Source organism: Protopterus annectens, chromosome 1.part1 (assembly GCF_019279795.1).
Source record: "Protopterus annectens isolate FY-2018-M chromosome 1.part1, PAN1.0, whole genome shotgun sequence".
In the NCBI taxonomy this organism is placed as follows: Eukaryota; Metazoa; Chordata; order Ceratodontiformes; family Protopteridae; genus Protopterus; species Protopterus annectens.
In genome coordinates this window covers 1,346,560,173-1,346,580,235 of record NC_056726.1, presented here as the reverse complement: position 1 = coordinate 1,346,580,235, position 20,063 = coordinate 1,346,560,173, and the positions used below count along the sequence as shown (strand labels likewise).

Genomic DNA, 20,063 nt, shown 5'->3' with positions numbered 1-20,063 from the left:
CTATTCCTCTTATTTCATCATAATACGTAGTCTTTCCCAAGGGTTTTGTAAAACAGGTCATTGCCTCGCTTTTAGGTCCATAGAATTTGAGCTTTAACACATTTGACCATTTCTTTTACCTTGAAAAGAACCTTATTATGTTATCTACCCATATTCTTTATTAACAGCTTTGCAGATGATTGCATCCTCTGAGAACAGGTTTACTTTTCCCACTCATCCATTTGAAGTATTAATGATACAGACTTTGAAGAGGACTTGTTCCAGAATTCAACCTGCCTTTCATCACCAGTGCGATATTCTTGTTGTCCTCTGTTGTCCTTGCCAAATGATTGTTTTTACTCTTGTATTCCACCCTGGAACCCACTCCAAATTGAATTAACTTATATGATCTAGGTACCCCACATCCAAAACCCCTCCATGGTCTATTGCTTTTTGACTCTGTCAAAGAAATATTTTAAAAATGTGTGATACAACCATTTCACTTTAAGTACCCATAACTGTTTTGCCTGGTGCCCTGCTACCCACAACAAATTCAGTCTTCTCTTCCTTTTATAAAGGAATCTATACAACTTCCAGCAATGCAGTTTAAACTAGTTTGCCTACATGTTGTGGCCTATTCTCACTCCTTTTAAACATATTTATTAACTCATCACAATTTAATCTGTAATATAGGTTTGCAAACATTAATAAAAAGAGAAGAAGCTGGAGGAGCAGTTTCCGTTGTTATTGTCATGGTGTATACATCTATCTTTTCTTTTTACCAGTTTCATCCACACCAGTATTACATAACTTGCTCAATTTCTACCTTCTCTTAAACCTTACTGCTCCTCCTAAACATTATTTTGCATTCATTGTTCCTACGAATTCCATTTATTTCTATGCAATTTGCTTCTTCCCTTTTCTAAAGATCCCAACTTCAGTTTCTTCCCACTTTGAGAGAGAATCACTTCTGCCTCCTGCTTTCGGGGTATTACACCAGCTTCCAATGATTTTTAAACAAAAGTCTTCAGAGGAGTTTCATTATCACGGTGCAACCTTTCTGAGGCTTCATTGGTTTGTCCATATTCATTTTGTAAGAATTAATTAGAATTAATTCAGAAGTCATCGTTAATTGAATATAATAGTCCCAGTTCCTGTCGAGAATATTCTCATGTTTTGTTTCTTTTGTAAACACTGAACACAAATGCTTGTTTACTATTTCTGTTACCTCACTCTCTCCTTCCGTATATAATCCCTCCTTTCTATTAAGTAACATCATACTTTCTTTTGTTGTCTTTGCTCCACAAATATACTTAAAGCATTTTGTTTTATTTGTAAATAGAGACTACAAAATATTATTCAGTTTTGAGAATTTGTTACCCAATTTCCATTTCCTGTTAATTTTTGTTTCCTGTGATAGAAGTAGCCTGCTTCCCCTGCTTTTATTATATGTCCTGTCCACGTCATTTTATTTTTGATTGTTTACCATGGCCTTTAAGAACCACAGTAGCATGTCTGTAGTTTATTTTATAATTGCTTTACTAAAGTGTGTTGCCAGTTTAGAATTCTATTTTCTCAACTGATAATCCACTGCTTGTTCCAGACTATTATGTAATCATCTCGGCAGTCTCATCTCATTCAAGAGATCATGCTATACTCATTCACTTGAAGAAAACATATGTACTTGCTTCAGAGTCAAGAGTTAATATACTCAGTGCCTCCTCTCTATCAAAATGTGTCTCCTCCTCCTCTATATACCTGTCTCTGCACATATTAATCCTCTTTACCATCTAACATTAAAACCTTCAGTCCCAATTTTTCCTCATTCCCATTTATTTTCCTGTATTCGTAATGAGGGGCAACAGAAGTCATGTAATGTAATGATATAAAACTCACAACTGTGCATTTGATTTTTGTTTACTTCCATGTATTTCTCACCAGGCTTATGTCTACATTATAAATAATATTTAATGTCGTGACTATATTACCATGCAATATTTTTGGGCTTTTATTAGCTTATATATGTCTTTTATTATGAACACTAAGTCTTATGCTCTAACTCTCTTCTCTCCTAATGCATTTGTTATTACATTTGTATCTTTAACGCCTGATCGTTAGGCTTTTGCTGTTTGTATCTTCTTTTTACCACCAAGGGTTGGGTCATTGTTGAAAAGGGTCCTCAGAATAAAACACTTACTCAGTTAACAAACAATAAGTAAATAAATGAATAACAGTTTCCTGAGGTATACTTCCATGATTGCCAGTCAGATTATGTAAAGGGAAGACAGATATTTGCTCACTCATAAACTTTCTGTTACCTGCTTAATCCAGTTAAAGTTGTGCACATGTATATATACACATACACACGCCATGTGCGCACGCACACAGACACACTCAGACACGCACACACACACGCACTCACACGTGTGCGCGCACACACACACACACACACACACACACACACACACACACACACACACACACACACACACACACACACACACACACACACACACACACTCTCACACACACACACACACACACACACACACACACACACACACACACACACACACACACACACACACACACATGCACACGTGCGTGTGCACACACACACACACACACACACACACACACACACACACACACACACACACACACACACACACACACACACACACACACTCACACACACCTTAACACGTCATGCATAAATGTGGATAATTTGGAAGATCGCCAGTTCACTTACAGCATGTCTTTGCAATGTGGGAAGGAATGTGTCTTGCTACAGACTATGATACTTCATCCCACCTTGCCTTCCCTCCATCTTTTCTTTTTTAGCTTCTGTCCTCTCATCAATATCATCTATTATTACTCTAGCTCAGTTGATAACATTCTTCTCCACTACTACATTTACCAGTTTTTCTCCATTACCCATTCTCTCTCTAAAAGTAATCCTCTTTTCAACCCTATTTAGTCCTATCAACTGACCTCTCACCAATTTATTTTTTTTTAATTTGTGTAGTTTGTTTGCTGGGGTAGTACATTGGTCACAACAGATGCTTTGTAGGCATAACTTGGGTAAAGAAATTCAGCAAAAAATATAGACCAAATTCAGAATATGGAGTAATTGCAGAAAGTAGAGAATCCCACAGACAACTGAAACTGTTTGTAAATATTATTACCAGACTAGAAAAACAAGCACTGTTTTAGTAAATATGAGAGGAAAGTATCAGGTGAGAACAGAGGGCCAAAGCAGAAGTGATGTAGATGAGGAGGGAGTTAGGTGACATGCTCAGCAGAAAAACACTTGTAGACAAATTTTTGATGGATGTGTCATTTGCATTGTGCTCCGAAAGTGAAAAAAGAGGAGTCTTCTTTAAGGTGAGGGGGAAGGGACTTCCAGAGTTTGGATGCAAGAAAAGAGAAGGAGTGGTTAGTACAGTGCAGTTTGGTTTGGGGTGTCTGGAGTGAGGGAGTTAATTAAGAGAAGTTGTAGGGGGTGCTTTTATTATGGAGTTTGGCTGCAAGAGGTAGGAAGACACCTGGCTGAAGTAGTTTGAAAGTAAGAGGCCCTATGAGTAGCTCAAACCTATATAAGACTAATAGACATTTGGCTTTGGAGAGGATGGTGCAGTGGTATTCCTGAGTGGGGAATTAAATATGAGTCAGCAGAGCTTGTTTTCAGTGGACTGTAGAGTGGATAGCTTTGAGAGCCTTTGGGATGGTTCTATATTTCTCAAAATCCTACTTCATATACTGTATGTCACAGCAGATTACTCTACAACTATTAACATCAAGCTTCCTTTCCATCAACTATAATTTCAAAACATTTCTACCAGGCAAGCAACTTCTCATAAGAAACATATTACAAACTCATAATACTGTGCTATTTCTGCTGACTGTATAATACCTAAATGTCATAAACTTTTTTCTTGTTTTCTAAGTATTGTAACGTGGTTGTATTTACATTTGAAAATGTTATCAATTCCTTGTCAAAAACACAAATAAATAAATAGACCACTAGTAAAAACTGATATAGTCATGCAGAGGATGTGATTTCTTCCTCATGTCTTACTCCAGATATGGTTGACTCATACTCTTTGTACAATACTGAATATCATTTTGCTCCTGTGTGTAGTCAGTGTGCAGGTGATTCAGTTGGCTGATGAAGATGTGAAGAAGAAGAAGATGTAGAAGCAGATTCAGTCCAGGGATTAACTCAAGTTTCACATGCTAGATACTGAATAAGTGGAGGTCAATGAGGCTGGCCAGAATTGCACAAGGTCTACTGTTGTAGTTTGATTAAATGGTGCCAGTTTTGTGAGCCATTGAAACAATGATGTAAGGAGTCTTTGCCCCTTACATGAATGCACTGGGATAGGCATTAACTTTGTGAGTTTGTTATTAACTAAACGGGGTATGCATGTGTATGTGGCAATGTATTTAAGGATGGATACCTGTGTGTGTGTGTGTGTGTGTGTGTGTGTGTGTGTGTGTGTGTGTGTGTGTGTGTGTGTGTGTGTGTATCAAAGTATCAAAACCGTGACAGCACTAAACATAAACAAAAAGTTTAATAAAATACATGCAATGTAATACATATGCATAAAAAAGGTAAGCACTTTCAGGTAAAACTCTTCTTCAGATCTGAAGAACTCACTTTAACATTTATTATGCAATGATCTCTTTGCTTCCTTGAGTATTGCATCATTCGTATTTTGTTAAAGTTCTTCATTTATGTTTAGTGCCGTGGTGGTTTTGGTACTTTGTTTTTTTTGAGCTACTTATATACATTCCAGTACAAACCTTTAGTAGCTGTAATCTTTGTTTACTTTATTTTCACTCTCTCTCTCTCTCTCTCTCTATATATATATATATGTGTGTATTTTTTTTTATATAGGTTTAAACTGAAAACCTTGAAACTGCATCGGTCAACTGGCATATGTTTGACTTGCAGTTTTTAAGTGGCAGAATGTTAAACCCAAATAGATTGACTATACTACAGCGAATGGGTAGTGTAATTCAAGCATTTAGGTTCAATTGTGCAGGGGGATCATGGTTCGGTGAGGAACAGGGAATTAGCCCATTTCCTCACTGAAGTGCGATCTCGGAGTTGGGATATTTAATGTGCCAGCGGTGTGAGGGTGCAGGGGGTCATTGCCCACCTTCAAAACAATAGAATTAACATACTGTTAACTGTACAGTCTAACGGTACATTAATGTGCATAGCAGGAGGTGAGTGACATCACCTCCTTCTATGTCAAATACATTGAACCATGGTTGTCAATGTATTCATTTTCGGTTTGTTTTACATTTCGGCATTCCAAATTCCACATTTAGAATCGACATTTTAAATAGTCAACTGATGCGGATTTGAAATGCCAATAGTAAACCATCTATATAGACATATAGACATATATATATATATATATATACATATATATATATATCTATATATATATATATATATATATATATATATATATATATACACACATATATATACATATACATATATATACATATATATATATATATACATATATATATATATATATATATATATATATATATATATATATATACATATATATATATACATGGGTCTACCTGACTTGGTCGACATTTCATTTGATCGACAGTTCATTTGGTCGACATTTCATTTGATCGACAAACATTTGTCCCCTTCTCCAATGTTGTGCAACCCTGGAGTTGATATATATAGTTAGGGGGGGTGTGGGGGGCACATACTCGACTACTCTACTTTTGCCCACAACCTGTAAAAACAAAACAGGTCTTCCCCTGCACGAAGCGTAAGGCAGAAAAGAACTTCCCTTTTCGACTACTCTACTTTTGCCCACAACCTGTAAAAACAAAACAGGTCTTCCCCTGCACAGCGTAAGGCAGAAAAGAACCGCCCTTTCGAGACTACTCTACTTTTGCCCACAACCTGTAAAACAAAACAGGTCTTCCCCTGCACAGCGTAAGGCAGAAAAGAACTTGCCCTTTCGCGACTACTCTACTTTGCCCACAACCTGTAAAACAAAACAGGTCTTCCCCTGCACAGCGTGAGGCAGAAAAGAACTTAAGCCTTTCGGCGACTACTCTACTTTTGCCCACAACCTGTAAAACAAAACAGGTCTTCCCTGCACAGCGTAAGGCAGAAAAGAACTTCGCCCTTTTCGAGACTACTCTACTTTTGCCCACACCCTGTAAAACAAAACAGGTCTTCCCTGCACAGCGTAAGGCAGAAAAGAACTGCCTTTTGAGCGACTACTCTACTTTTGCCCACAACCTGTAAAACAAAACAGGTCTTCCCTGCACAGCGTAAGGCAGAAAAGAACTTCGCCCTTTCGAGCGACTACTCTACTTTTGCCCACAACCTGTAAAAACAAAACAGGTCATTATCTGGTCATTTTAGTATAGACTTTAAAGTAAAGTATTATTTAAGGGTCCTCAGCACTAGCACAAATCTCCCTAGGCTTACCCAAACAAAAAATCCAAGCTTGTTTGCATATACTCCACTTAAACTACAGAACACACTCTAAAACTAAGGCAAACTGCTATAAAATTGTAAAAACAAGCTCCCAAAGCATAGGCATTGAACCTGGTGTTTGTTTAGATGAGATTACTCACCTGCAAGTTAATTATTCAGGAGTTACATCTTGAAACCTGGGCTCTAGTGGCTTAGTGTAAACCCCCCACCCCCATTCTATCCCTGTTACAAAGGTTTGAAATAACCCTTGTCTGGTGCCTTTAATTTCAAATTCCTAGTGCTGTAGGACCTTGTTACCGGCCTCTACCTCCTGAGGTATGTATTAAGCTGTTATTCATTGTTCCTAATAGACTGTTAAATGTCTTTAAGTTGAATTGTGTGATTTAATAGTAACTGATGTAACTCTTTTTTGCTACATAGCTACATAATGCAGTATTGAATGGCATGAATATTGTAGCTACTTGTTTCTTTAAAGCTAAGTTGTGTCTCTATAGCTAAATGTGTTTGGTAACCAGACTTTAGTATGACAAGCTCTTTGCAGAGCTGTTCATTAGAGTGAAAATTGAGAGCCTTCTGTATATTTTTTGAGAAGCAGGATATTCAACATTCAACATTCTTTGACTCTCAGTCATAAGGCACTGTTGCAGTAAAATGCTAATGTGTTATAATGATTTATGCTATATGTAAAGATATGTGAAGATTTTACTAACATAGTTTAGGGGTTTCCTTGGTAGTCTAATGTTGTTTAAGCTACACAGCTGCTTCTGACTGCCTCTGAAATCAAGATCTCTCTATCCCTCCCAGGTCTTCCCCTGCACAGTGTAAGGCAGAAAAGTACTTTGCCCTTTTCGAGCGACTACTCTACTTTTGCCCACAACCTGTAAAAACAAAACAGGTCATTATCTGGTCATTTTAGTATAGACTTTAAAGTAAAGTATTATTTAAGGGTCCTCAGCACTAGCACAAATCTCCCTAGGCTTACCCAAACAAAAAATCCAAGCTTGTTTGCATATACTCCACTTAAACTACAGAACACACTCTAAAACTAAGGCAAACTGCTATAAAATTGTAAAAACAAGCTCCCAAAGCATAGGCATTGAACCTGGTGTTTGTTTAGATGAGATTACTCACCTGCAAGTTAATTATTCAGGAGTTACATCTTGAAACCTGGGCTCTAGTGGCTTAGTGTAAACCCCGCTCATGAGCACTTCGCCGCTCGTGCTCGCCTCCGCCCTGCCCCCTGTTCCCACCCGCCCCAGTACACGTACTTCTATAACCTCAAACCAATCCCCTACTGTCCACTAACTTCCTGTACCTCACTGCCCTCTAAGATCAAACGGAATATGACACCACCCAGGAAGCTTATCATACTAACTCTTTTCCCTCCTACTTGTCCCTTACCTAGCTACCCTATATGAAACCTGGTCTTACATAGGCTTCCACCACCCAGGCTACCAAACCAACCCCTCACCCATAATTAACAACAGAGGCCATGACTCAACTCCCTACTCACCCACCTTGTTAGAACTTGAACGCTATGTAATTATCAAACCTACCAATATTAGGCCAAATGATAAACATTACTACAAACTTCTACTCAAAGCCCTCAAATTCATTACCACTCTGAATCACAGACTAGCCACAGATGGTGATATCCACCCCAACCCTGGCCCTTCCCCTCCACTCAATTGTAATTCCACCTTATCCTCCCCTCCACTTCTCAATCTAAACTCTAGACCCTTTAACTCTCTTCTGACCTGTCATCTAAACATCAGAAGTGTAAACAATAAGATTCACAACCTACATGCCCTTTTAGCTACTTGTTTCCCAGACCTACTATGTCTCACAGAAACCTGGCTAAAACCAAGTACGAAGACACACAGATAATCCCACCAGGGTATGATATACTAAGAGCAGACCGAATAACTCGTAAAGGTGGCGGTGTAGCCATACTCTACAAAAATACATTACAAATCTACCTTGCCTCTCCACAACCCCTCCTAACAAACAATGCCGAAATTCTACTTGTAAAACTTCAACCAAACAAACATAAAAGCATAAATATAGCATGTATTTACATCCCCCAGGCAACAATAATAACAAAACCTTAGAGGACTTTCTCCACTGGTTAACTCAAACTCACCCCCAGGAATCCATAGTGTTAGGTGACTTCAACATCGATTGGAATTCCTTCTCATCTAGCTCCCCATCTAGCAGCATAAATCTACATGGCTTTTCTCAGCTCATATCCACTCCTACCAGACTAGGTAAACCCCAAAACAAAGACAGCATCCTGGACTGGATCCTTACTAATAAAGATCCTGACCAGTACTCAGCAGGTACTCACCCAGAGGACATGAGTGATCACTTACTCACCTATGTTATCAAATTCAAGAAAATCACCCCCCTTCTTGCAACCATAAAAAAATCAGGAACAATAATAAATTCAACGCCTCCATTTTTCAAACTGAACTTAAAGCCCACAACTGGACAATACTCAAGTCTCTTCCTCTTGAAGAGGCAGTTATCTACATCAACACCACCTTCCTCAAGATTCTAGATTCCCATGCTCCAATACGGTCCATTAGAACTAAAACCAAAACCGCACCATGGCTCTCTAAGGAAACAAAATCCAAAATCCTATCTAGAAACAAGATGTGGGTCACATGGCGTTCCTCTAAAGACCCACACTCCCACCAAACCTTCCGGCAACTTAGAAATGAAACTAAAAGAATGATCTTAAATGATAAAAAAACTTCTTCCTCCACCTCCAACACAAACACCTTAATAATCCACAAAAATTCTGGGCAGGCTTAAACAAGCTCCTGCACCCAGGCCAGGCAACCACCCCCACTCCAACAACTTGCAAACAACAGTGCCCTGTAAACATTGCTAACACATTCAATAGTTTCTTCACAGAAACTATACAATCCCTGGCCACACAATTCAAACAAACAACCAGCCCACTCCACTACCCATGCCAGCAGAATACTACAACTACATCAGATCATATATTTACCTTCGATCCAGTACCCATATCCTTTATAACATCTCTTCTTATAAAACTAAAACCCACTAAGCTAGCAGCTGACCTTCTCCCAGCTGAGTTTCTGCAAAAAGCAGCTGAGGCCATTTCCTATCCCGTCTCCATAATCATAAACCGTACCTTGTCAGAAGCCTTCATCCCCTCCATATGGAAAATGTCCCACATTATTCCTCTCCATAAAGGTGGTAGCTCACTAGAGCTAACCAACTACAGACCTATAGCTATACTCTCACCCCTGGCCAAAATTATGGAAAAGTGTGTCCACAAACAACTGATGGAACACCTCACCAAAAATAAAATTCTAGCTAACTCCCAACATGGCTTCAGGCCAAATCACAGTACCACATCAGCCCTACTATCCTTTTCTAATACCATCAATAACTTCAGAAACAATAATAAACTATCATCTGCTCTTTTCTTAGACCTCTCCAAGGCCTTTGATATGGTGAACCACATTCAACTCCTCCATACATTAAAAAAACTATCACTCAGCAATTCCACGCTGAAATGGTTCCAATCCTACCTGTCCAATAGGCAACAGGCTGTTCTATGGCAGGACAAATTATCTACATGCCTACCTGTTACACTTGGAGTTCCCCAAGGATCTATTCTTGGCCCTCTTCTTTTCACCATCTTTGTTAATGACCTGCCCACAATCACCCCCCCATGCTACATGCATTCAATATGCAGATGATTCGACTATCATCAGCACTGCCTCCAACCTGGCAGACCTCACTGCTTCAACCCAAGACACCTTCAACCTAATAGAAAAATGGTTCTCAAGTTGACAACTAGTTCTCAACCCCAACAAAACAAAACTACTTACTTTCTCACCCACTAACAAGACTCTTCCCCCCACCTTCTCTATTACATCCTCCAATGGAATCACTATATCACCAGAAGCTCACACTAAGCTATTAGGTGTTACCATTGATAACTCCCTTAAATTTGACACCCATTTCAATCTTACCATCAAAACCGTCAATAAAAAGCTTGGCTCTCTCTATAAAGTAAAACACTTTCTCACTCCTCACGCTAAAATTACAATTGCCAGCACACACCTACTATCAACTCTTTTCTATGCCTCCCCCCTCTTTACAAACCTAAACAAGACAACCCTTAACAAACTTACTTCTTGTTACAATCACATAGCTAGATTTGCCACAAATTCCACCTTTAGAACGCACCACTGCACTAACTTGAAGCAACTAGGGTGGTTAGAGTTTTCCAGCCAACTCCATTTCAACCAACTCAAAACGGCTCACCAGATACTGTATCACCCAGAGAAAACACCAGCTCTGAAAAACATCATTCACCCCTATATTAACCTGAAATCTTTACGCTCCTCCAATAAGATCTTAGCTCAAACTACCAAAGCCAATAATTCTGCTGGGGATTCTCTATTCTCAGTCTTTGTAGGTAAAATGTGGAACTCCCTACCGACCATGCTCACCTCAGAACCCTCACTCCTACAATTCAAAAAAAGCTTAAACCCCATCTCAATACTCTCTGGCAATGTCCCTGTTCCAAACCTGATTAACCACTATCATTTACCCTTCTCTTACCTCACTATCCTTAACCGCTTTTTAACAACGCGCCTCGCCTTTGTAACTAACCTATGTTTTTTTATATGCTGCTGTTGTTTTTTTTTCCCAAGATGTGATGTATCTTTATATTGTATTTAGAACTCAACTATCTTCCTTTTTTTGCATTAACAATGTTCATATGTCTGTTATGTACTTGGAGCTTTTCTCCCCGGGCCTCCGCTGAAAATGGGCATGTATCCAGTCGGACTCTCCCGGTTAACAAATGTAAAATAAAATAAATAAAAATAAATAAAATATATATCTATATATATATATATATATATATATATATATATATATATACACATATATACATATATATATATATATACATATATATATATATATATATATATATATATATATATATATATATATATATGTGTGTGTGTGTGTCTGTGTGTGTGTAATACATGTTCCCTTCACTGGCTGACAGTACTGTGATGGATGCTTTTTAAGGATGCAAGTGTTGCAGTGTTAACTTTGAAGGATGCACTTGACCAGAGCCTGCTTTTTGAAAGATGTTTTGTATCTGTGTATCCCTTTCATTGTAATGTGTTAGTTTAAAAGGGAAATGAAGGAGATACCACCATCAGTTTGATTCCTGGGTGAGGGTGGGGTGCAAATTCATTTTTGGATTGCAACAAATCTTAAATGTTGCATTCTGGATTGTCAAACTGTAGAAATACTTGTTGCATTAAGTAACATCAGTGTACATTTCTGTCCTGATATGTTTTTACTGTTATACATTTTACATTTATTACATCTATTCATGTAGATAATTGCACTTATTATGTCATATATTATGGACATACCTGCTTGGTTTCTCTATTCAATCATAACAAGAGAGGTAGCTACATGCTTTATTTTCTGCCTCTGATCCCTAATATCTCCTCCTAGTTAACCTTATTATTGTATTAGAGAATGAAAAGGCTTCCATTGCCCTATTCATAAAATCACATCTTACTCTGTCAAAAGCTTTCTCTGCATCAAGACCCACCAACAACAATGGCATTTTCTTCCATTCTGCTTCCATCTGGATCATGTTTGCTTTGTTAATGTTGTCAAATGTTTGACTTCCCTCTACAAAACCACATTGATCCATATTTAGCAATTTTGGCAACACTGTTGCCTTTCTCCTAGCTAGTATAGACATACTACTGCCTCTACAACATAATTACATTAAGTTCTATTTACTCTTTTCTCCAAACTGTTACAAGTATCTATTGCTGTTTTAATGTATGTTTTAATAAATTGTATTACTATGTATCTTTTGTCTTAGTGGTATGTTATTACTATGTATATTTTGCTTTGTTACTATTGTTTGTCAAGATCAATAGTATAACTCAGTTTATGTTTACTTGTGTTGCTTTTCTCTCCATGCCTCTGCTGAAAAAGGACCTGTGTATAGGCAGAATTTCCCGGAAAACAAATGTAAATAAATAATTAATAAATAAATAATAAACACTTTACATTTCTGGTTTAAAATTGAAATGGGCCTATATGAAGCAGCCACCAGAGCTTTCTTCCAATATGTTGGCGCTTCCCCTCCATTTAAAACAAAACTTTCAAGAAAATGATTACTTTCTTCTCTTCTAACTTTCAAACTTCAACAGGAATACCATCTGTTCTGGGAGACTTTACTGCAGATTGTTTATACACAGTTCTTATCTCATGTCCTCTTATCTTAAATGTTAATTGTTGAGCATCATCTACCTCTAACCTTGGCATACTTAAATCTTTCACAAGCGGTTCCATTTTGTGCTCTGACTTGCTTTCCATATTCCCTGCATTATACAGATTTTCATAAAATCTTTGAAATATGCCTAATAACTCTACAGGACTTCTGCTGTTTTTTTTTTTTTTTTTTGTTAAAGGATTCCTAAATTTGGTAACATCTATTTTCTGATCCCTAAGTCATTGTGCTAAATGTTTTGTGCTCTGGAGTTGTTATCAAAAAGCAGCTGCTTAACAGCAATCTTTCTAAACTTGTGTATATTATCCAGATATTCCCTTATTTTCTCTTTTGCACTCTGCATTTGTGCCTCTTCTTGATCAGTGAGATTCCTCGTTTTCTGCAAGACTTTAACCCTTGTCAGCCTTTCTAAATAATTCCTACTAATTCTTAACCATATCTCTTTTTTCTTTTATTTCCACCCTATTTTAAACTCCAGTTTCAATTTATCCCACTCACTAGCTATAACTTCTGAAGAAATTTCTATCTTCCCTAATAACACTCAAATAATTTCCACTACCCATTCCTTAAATTCCTCTCTTTTTAACAGGTAAGTGGGGAAGCACCAGCGTCTCATTTTGACTTCATTACGCTACATTTTTATCTTAGTTGTTATTGGTGCATGATCTGAAACAGTTATTGGATGTGTGTCGAAGCTTTGAATTAAATGCACATGTTCTTATGAATTATAATTTCTGTCTAGTCTAGCAAAGTTATTGTGCCTTGGGGAATCATATGTAAATTCTCCCCAATTTCCTACTATTGAATTCATATCTTCCATACCAAATATTTTCATACATTTCTTCAGAAATCTGTCCTCTTTTGTTATATTTTCACTTATGCATCCCCCAGATATAGCCTCAGCATTACAAATCAAGCTCCAGTTCCCACCTATAAGTAATATTCCTTCTGAAAGCTGATTAGTTTCCTAAAATGTTTTTAAGCTCCATAAAAGCTGTTTTCAGTGGAATACAAATGCATACCAGTGTAATCTTATTCCCCTACTAGTAACTCCTTACTACCACAAATGTAAAATTATCTTGCGTTCCTTCTTCTGTCACTGTTGGGGATCCTCTAGCAAACATCATAATTCTTCGGAGTTCCAGCAGTAATAGTTGTTATTAGTGCGGTCTGTTTCTATTTCTTTTAAGTCCATTGATATGGGATCTTCTTTCTCCCATATAACAGTATGGGTTATTAGATAAAACTTCTCTTTTGTTATCATAATAAACATTTTTTTCAAAAAACATAACATAGTAATTTTAACAATCAACTTCAAAGTGAAAGTCATAAATATTTATATGGGCAGTTAAATTCTCTCAGTGTGCCTAAACTACTTATGTCTTTGAAAGTCGTGAATATTTATAAGGGCAGTGAAATTCTCTCAGTGTGCCTAAACTACTTATGTCTTTGAAAGTCATGAATGTTTATAAGGGCAGTTAAATTTTCTCAGTGTGCCTAAACTACTTATGTCTTTGAAAGTCGTGAATATTTATAAGGGCAGTTAAATTCTCTCAGTGTGCCTAAACTACTTATGTCTTTGAAAGTCGTGAATGTTTATAAGGGCAGTTAAATTCTCACAGTGTGCCTAAACTACTTATGTCTTTGAAAGTCATGAATATTTATAAGGGCAGTTAAATTCACTCAATGTGCTTAAACTACTTATGTCTTTGCTTCACTTTCAGTCTTTTCTGCAAAATATTACACGTTAGTCAGATGTAACAAATTAGAATGCTTATTTATTTAAAATACAGAATCAAAATGAGGCTGTAGTATTTTGCCTCTATTAAATATTTATAAGCTTCTGTTTCGTTAAATAGATTTTCTATCCTCATTTTTTTCTTATATATTGCAGAATATACAGGTATATAAAAATGTAGTACTCTGCAGAAAAAATAGATGTTTCTGATTCAGAAACCACTTTAAAATGACAGTGCTTTACAGCCACAGCTAAGTAGTACTACAGAGGTCTAGCAGAAATTGTCGCATTCAAATGGAGTAGTCTGGGGATGTGGCAAATATTAGTTGGCCATGTGAACTGTTTGGCCTTATACTAGGATGGAAGTAGCACTGTAGAACAATTCAAAGATAAGCTATACTTCATTATTTCACAGCAAAGTGGATGGAATGTAGACTGTCTTTTTAAGGTATACATCCATTGCTGTCTATGACATGAGTAGGGATGTTAGCATTGCACAAACAAATAATGAAAAGCTGTGTTTATATGTGTGTGTGTGTGTGTGTGTGTGTGTGTGTGTGTGTGTAGGGATATTGCCCGGGAATGTCAGTGTTTTTATGTGTAGGTGACTGGATGGCTTTGTTAATGTATCTGTGCTGTGAACTTGTATAAGTGTGTGTTTGTGTGTTCTTGCGTATGTGTGTGACTGTCTGTCTATCTGTCTGTAGGTTCTTGTGCAGGGATGGGAGGGGAGAATACTTGTTTAGTTTTTCTAATCATGCTGTATGTTCAGCTCAAAGATATGCAAATCAGCCACAAATGAGTTTTTGCTCCATGTGATTCTTGCACATCTCTGAATAACATGCTGTTGCTGTAGTTCTACGAAACTCACCAACAAAGCAGTAGTAATGCTGTGGCGTTAATGTCCCTGAATACCCTTCAATGTCTACGTTGAAGAATAATTTTGCTGCAAAGGGAGATTCCTATATTAGCACATGTTTAGACCTGCAGTATGTTTTATCACAGCTGCAGTTAGTTACATTACTGTGCAGTAGATTAACTTTATAGGAGGGGAAAACATAAAGGAATAACAGATCAATGCATCAACCTTTTGAAAAATATAACATCTTACATTTTTGTTTATTGTTGTTTTTGATAGATTAACAGGTTACTTATTGGCCATGATAATGCAGGTCTGCGCTCAGGTTGGTTCCTCGATAATGTCCAGGTTAAAGTTCCGGCCCATGGAAAGCAATACATGTTTCCAGCTCACAGATGGCTATCCAAAGATGAGGCTGATGGAAAAGTTGAAGTGGAAATCTATCCCAGTGAGATCCTGGATATTGAAAAAAGTAAGAATTGTTTTATTCATTTATTCAGAAATAAGCAAATAAGCATTGCAGAAAGTTAGGAGTATAGTGGGGTGCTTAATTTAAATATAGTTATGTATTGATGTACAGCTATGGTATGAAATGTCTGCACTACAATATGTGGGTGCCGTATAAAATCATAACAGCAGATTTGACTACATGCAAGTATATGTTACATCAGCAGGATAAATAAATTCACATCAGTGCTTTGTGTTTTGATTTGTTTGACATGTATAGCCATCATTTTATTTTTATAATGATTTTTAAAGAACATAAAGTCATGGAGGGTCTAGCTGTAACACAGCTTACTTATTTATTTATGCATTTATTTGTATTTGTTTGCCAAGATAGTGCACTGATCAATTTCAGGTGAAAGTCATTTTGCCACAAACAAGAAATATAATAAGAGTTACATGTTAACAGAGTATGTATGCAAATATAATACTAGAGAGGCAAAGTATCCCATGTGAATGGTATATACAGTATTTAAAATAAATGTTATGGACAATTTGTTTGTGGGATCATGATCACAACTAAGCAACTCTTAACCTGCTTGAACAGATTTCTATGGACTCACCATATGGCCCATCCTGATAACATCTGCACTTGGTTCCTCTACCACTGCAGAAATGTTATTCACCACCCCTCTTTGTTTTCTATGAATTTGATAATTTTGTAATGTTTCTAATTTTTTCATGCATTATACATTTTAAAAATCATTCATTCCAGGATTATATAAATTGCTCAATTTCTGACACATCTTAAACCTCACTCCTCTTGCTGAACATTGTTCTGATTGTATTGTTTCCGTAAATTCCATTTATTTATATTTAATTTGCTCCTTCCCTTTTCTAAAGATCTTACCTCCAGTTCTTTTATCTCCTTTCCAATATTAAATATCCTGTTTGTATTATACTAACTTGGGTCTACTTCAAAAGAATGAAAATCCACATTACTGAAGACACCAAGACAACACTGTCGAATCCAGACTTTTAACAAACGAACACAATGCTGAAAGATTTCACAAGGTAAGCATCCAGTTGGCCAACAAGAGGAAATTTGCCAGTTTCCCCACTGTAGTGGTAGCCCCCCACCTGGGTGTGTTTGAGGTAGTGCGGTGTATTTCATTGTTAGATAGTGGCCAACTCGATACTTACCCTGTGAAATCCTTCAGATTCAATACTTATCCTATGAAATCCTTCAGCATTGTGTTCTTAAATTAAAGTCATGTTTTGGCTTATGTTGTCTCGGTGATGTCATCTTTGGTAATGTGGATTTTCATTCTTTTGAAGTAGACTCACTAACTTACCTTCAATTTCTCTATAAACTGGCTATAATTTCTGTAAATTTTAAATCATTGTCATATAAGTTCCATCTATTCTTAAATGTTTTCACATAATGTATAATTTGGTGTTGTTATTTAAACTGTAGGTGATTTTGTATTACTTTTGAAGACAGTAAAATTATTGTTCATCATATTGATCACTGCTGCAGTAGCCTTTACTATATGGGTTATATCCTGCCAAGCTTCAGGATGCCTTCCGTACACCCAAACTGTCAGGCAGCTCATGCTGAGCTGACTATAAGACAAATTTATGTGGCAAGCCTTTCAGAGCTTTACTTCACTGAATACTATGCTTCTCTGAGGCTTTTGAGGATCAAAATCCTGCTTGTGCATTTCTCTGCTGGGCAAATAAGTTCCCTTTGGTGGGAAAAATACTTCCATCTTTTATTGTACTGATGTTTTATTACTTCCTCTTCAGGAAAGCTGATTTAAAGCTAGAAACAGTGTGGTTTTAATAGACTGTGTCTAGACTGAAATGTACTTTTAAGCGGAGTACTCATTTTTATCATAGGATCATAGGAGATTACTAGGCTAATGGCCCTGGGGCCCTTACAAACATAGCCAAGAGTTTTCCCCAAAAAAGAAACATCGATCAGCACTTGTCATCCCTGTCAATGAGGGACACAGATGGACCCGCTGGGACAAATTTGTGGTTTCCCATCCACTTATCAAGGTTGCGCTTGAAGAGGGTCAGAGAAGTACTTTGTTTGACATGTGCGGGGAGTGTATTCCAGAGATGGGGCAACCTCTGGCTGATAAACCTGTCTTTCTAGTAGGTTTTGTTAATGTCACATATTAGATTTAAGCCATGTGCTGAGGAGGGATGCTGGGTATATTGAGAAAAGGATGCTCAGGATGGAGCTGCCAGGTAAGAGGAAAAGAGTAAGGTCTAAAATAAGGTTTATGTATGTGGTAAGAGAGGACATGCAGGTGGTCAGTGTGACAGAGCAAGATGCAGAGGATAGGAAGAAATGGAAACAGATGATCGCTGTGGTGACCTGTAATGGGAACAGCCAAAGGAAGAAGAAGAAGATTTATGCCTTTTCTTTCAGTTTAAAAAAGGTGTAAAGTAACTAATAACATTTTTTCCTATGGAGAAATTGTTTTTATTTTACATTTGAGAGGCTGACATAATATTTTTAAAATGCATTTTAATGTGTTTTTCTGTCAAAAAACTAATCAGCAATTAATGCTCATCTTCCCTGGGAAAACAGCATCATTTTCTGCTTAACCATGGAAGAGATTACCAGTCCCATGGTCAGCTCTTCTTCCGGTCAGAAAAAGGAAAAAGAAAAAAATAAGCAAACAGCCTTTGTCACCATAGCAGGCTAGCAATTTACCTCACCTGCAGGTAGGTGATTCTGCTGTGGCCATTTGTTGCATCTCAAGCAATTCATCTTTTGGTGGCTCTGGATCCCTTTGGTGTATCTCCTACAGCCACCTTGAACCTAGAAATAGTGATGTCCTCTGCAGCCGTTATCATCCCCTCAGTCATGAAAGAAGGGAACAGAGCAGGTTTCCCTGTTGTGTCAGAATGCTGTGCCCATCACTGGGGAAGCTGCTTCTGCAATTAGTAACATGGCTGGCCTCATTGTTCCTCTCAAAAAAGAAACAGAAAAGCAAACTTCAATTTACTTTGAAAAGAGTATTTACTGGGTCTGGCTGAATGTTTAATTCAGGCAATTCATCCATCCTTCTTGTCAAGTAATTTCTGGCAAAAGAAAGAAGAATTCCTCTTTTCCTGAAGAGATTCAAGATTCTGAGTATGACTAGGAAGAAGCAGGGATGGATACATTTTTTCCTTCAAATTTCTGATTCAAACTCACAAGAAGAGAGCTCAGTTTCTGATTCTCCCTGTAGGGGGTTCTGTTTCTCTGAGACTATTGCAAGAATGTGCCACTATTTTTAGTTGGACAATGATAAGGTTTCTTCCTCCCTCAGAAAATACTAGGAGTTGTTACAGAAGGATTTTCCAGAACCTGCACTCATTCCTCCTGTTCTCTCCGTTTTAAAGGATTATACTGCAGAGCTTTTCTCCCCGGGCCTCCACTGAAAATGGGTCCTCTTGGCCCATTGGACTTTTCCCGGTAAACAAATGTCAATAAATAAATGAATAACTAAAGGATGTGTGGGTGTGTTACTGCCTGCAATTTTCCTGATAGTCAGCCAGCTGCACCTATAAAAGCAGTTACAAAATTTCCTCCGTCTTTTAAATTTTTATACACTACTCCCAAACCTGACCCAGTAGCTATAGCTTTAGTTGACTCCATTGCTGATAAGCACTTAGTTAATTCCAAGCCTACCCTTTCTGATAAGGATGGAAAAATTATTAATAGGTATGGGAAAAAAGTGTATACGTTTACAACTTTGATTTTTTTAGAATTTTGAATTGATTCCTTTGTTAAAGTTCATTCTAACAAATTGGAAAAGTATGTGGAATGTTTTATCTGCAGTTTCTTCTTGTGCAGAAAAATCTGCTTTAAATAACTTTTTTTTCTCAAAAAACTTTTTATTTATTTCATATAGAAGAAAAACAAAGAAGTTAATGAGCATTACATGAAAAATTGAAAATGCAGGCATATCTAATATAATACAAAGCTCTAGAACATGGTAAAATATATATAACTAGACTAACCTACAACTAGACTAAACTAAACTAAATTTAACTAATTTCAACTAAGATGCTACCAAAAGAAAAAGTGAGATGAAAGAGAAAAATTGAGGATATGAAGGATCAAAAGGATCACCTGGTCTAGATTGGGACAAGAGCTATACCGAACTGTAACCCCAATTAAGCACAAAGAATTAGTTCGAATAACTTTTTC

At 37.2% G+C, this 20,063-nt stretch overlaps 1 protein-coding gene across 3 annotated transcripts in view; it reads left to right on the top strand.

Moving 5' to 3' along the window:
• The window catches only part of LOXHD1 (lipoxygenase homology PLAT domains 1), a 2,432,812-nt gene that overhangs the window by 1,203,918 nt on the left and 1,208,831 nt on the right, over positions 1 to 20,063 (top strand). For all 3 annotated transcript variants that reach the window (XM_044082024.1, XM_044082018.1, XM_044082011.1), the window contains one exon: positions 15,683 to 15,875. In XM_044082024.1, coding sequence (XP_043937959.1) covers positions 15,683 to 15,875 — 193 coding nt within the window. The remainder of the gene's footprint in view (positions 1 to 15,682; positions 15,876 to 20,063) is intronic.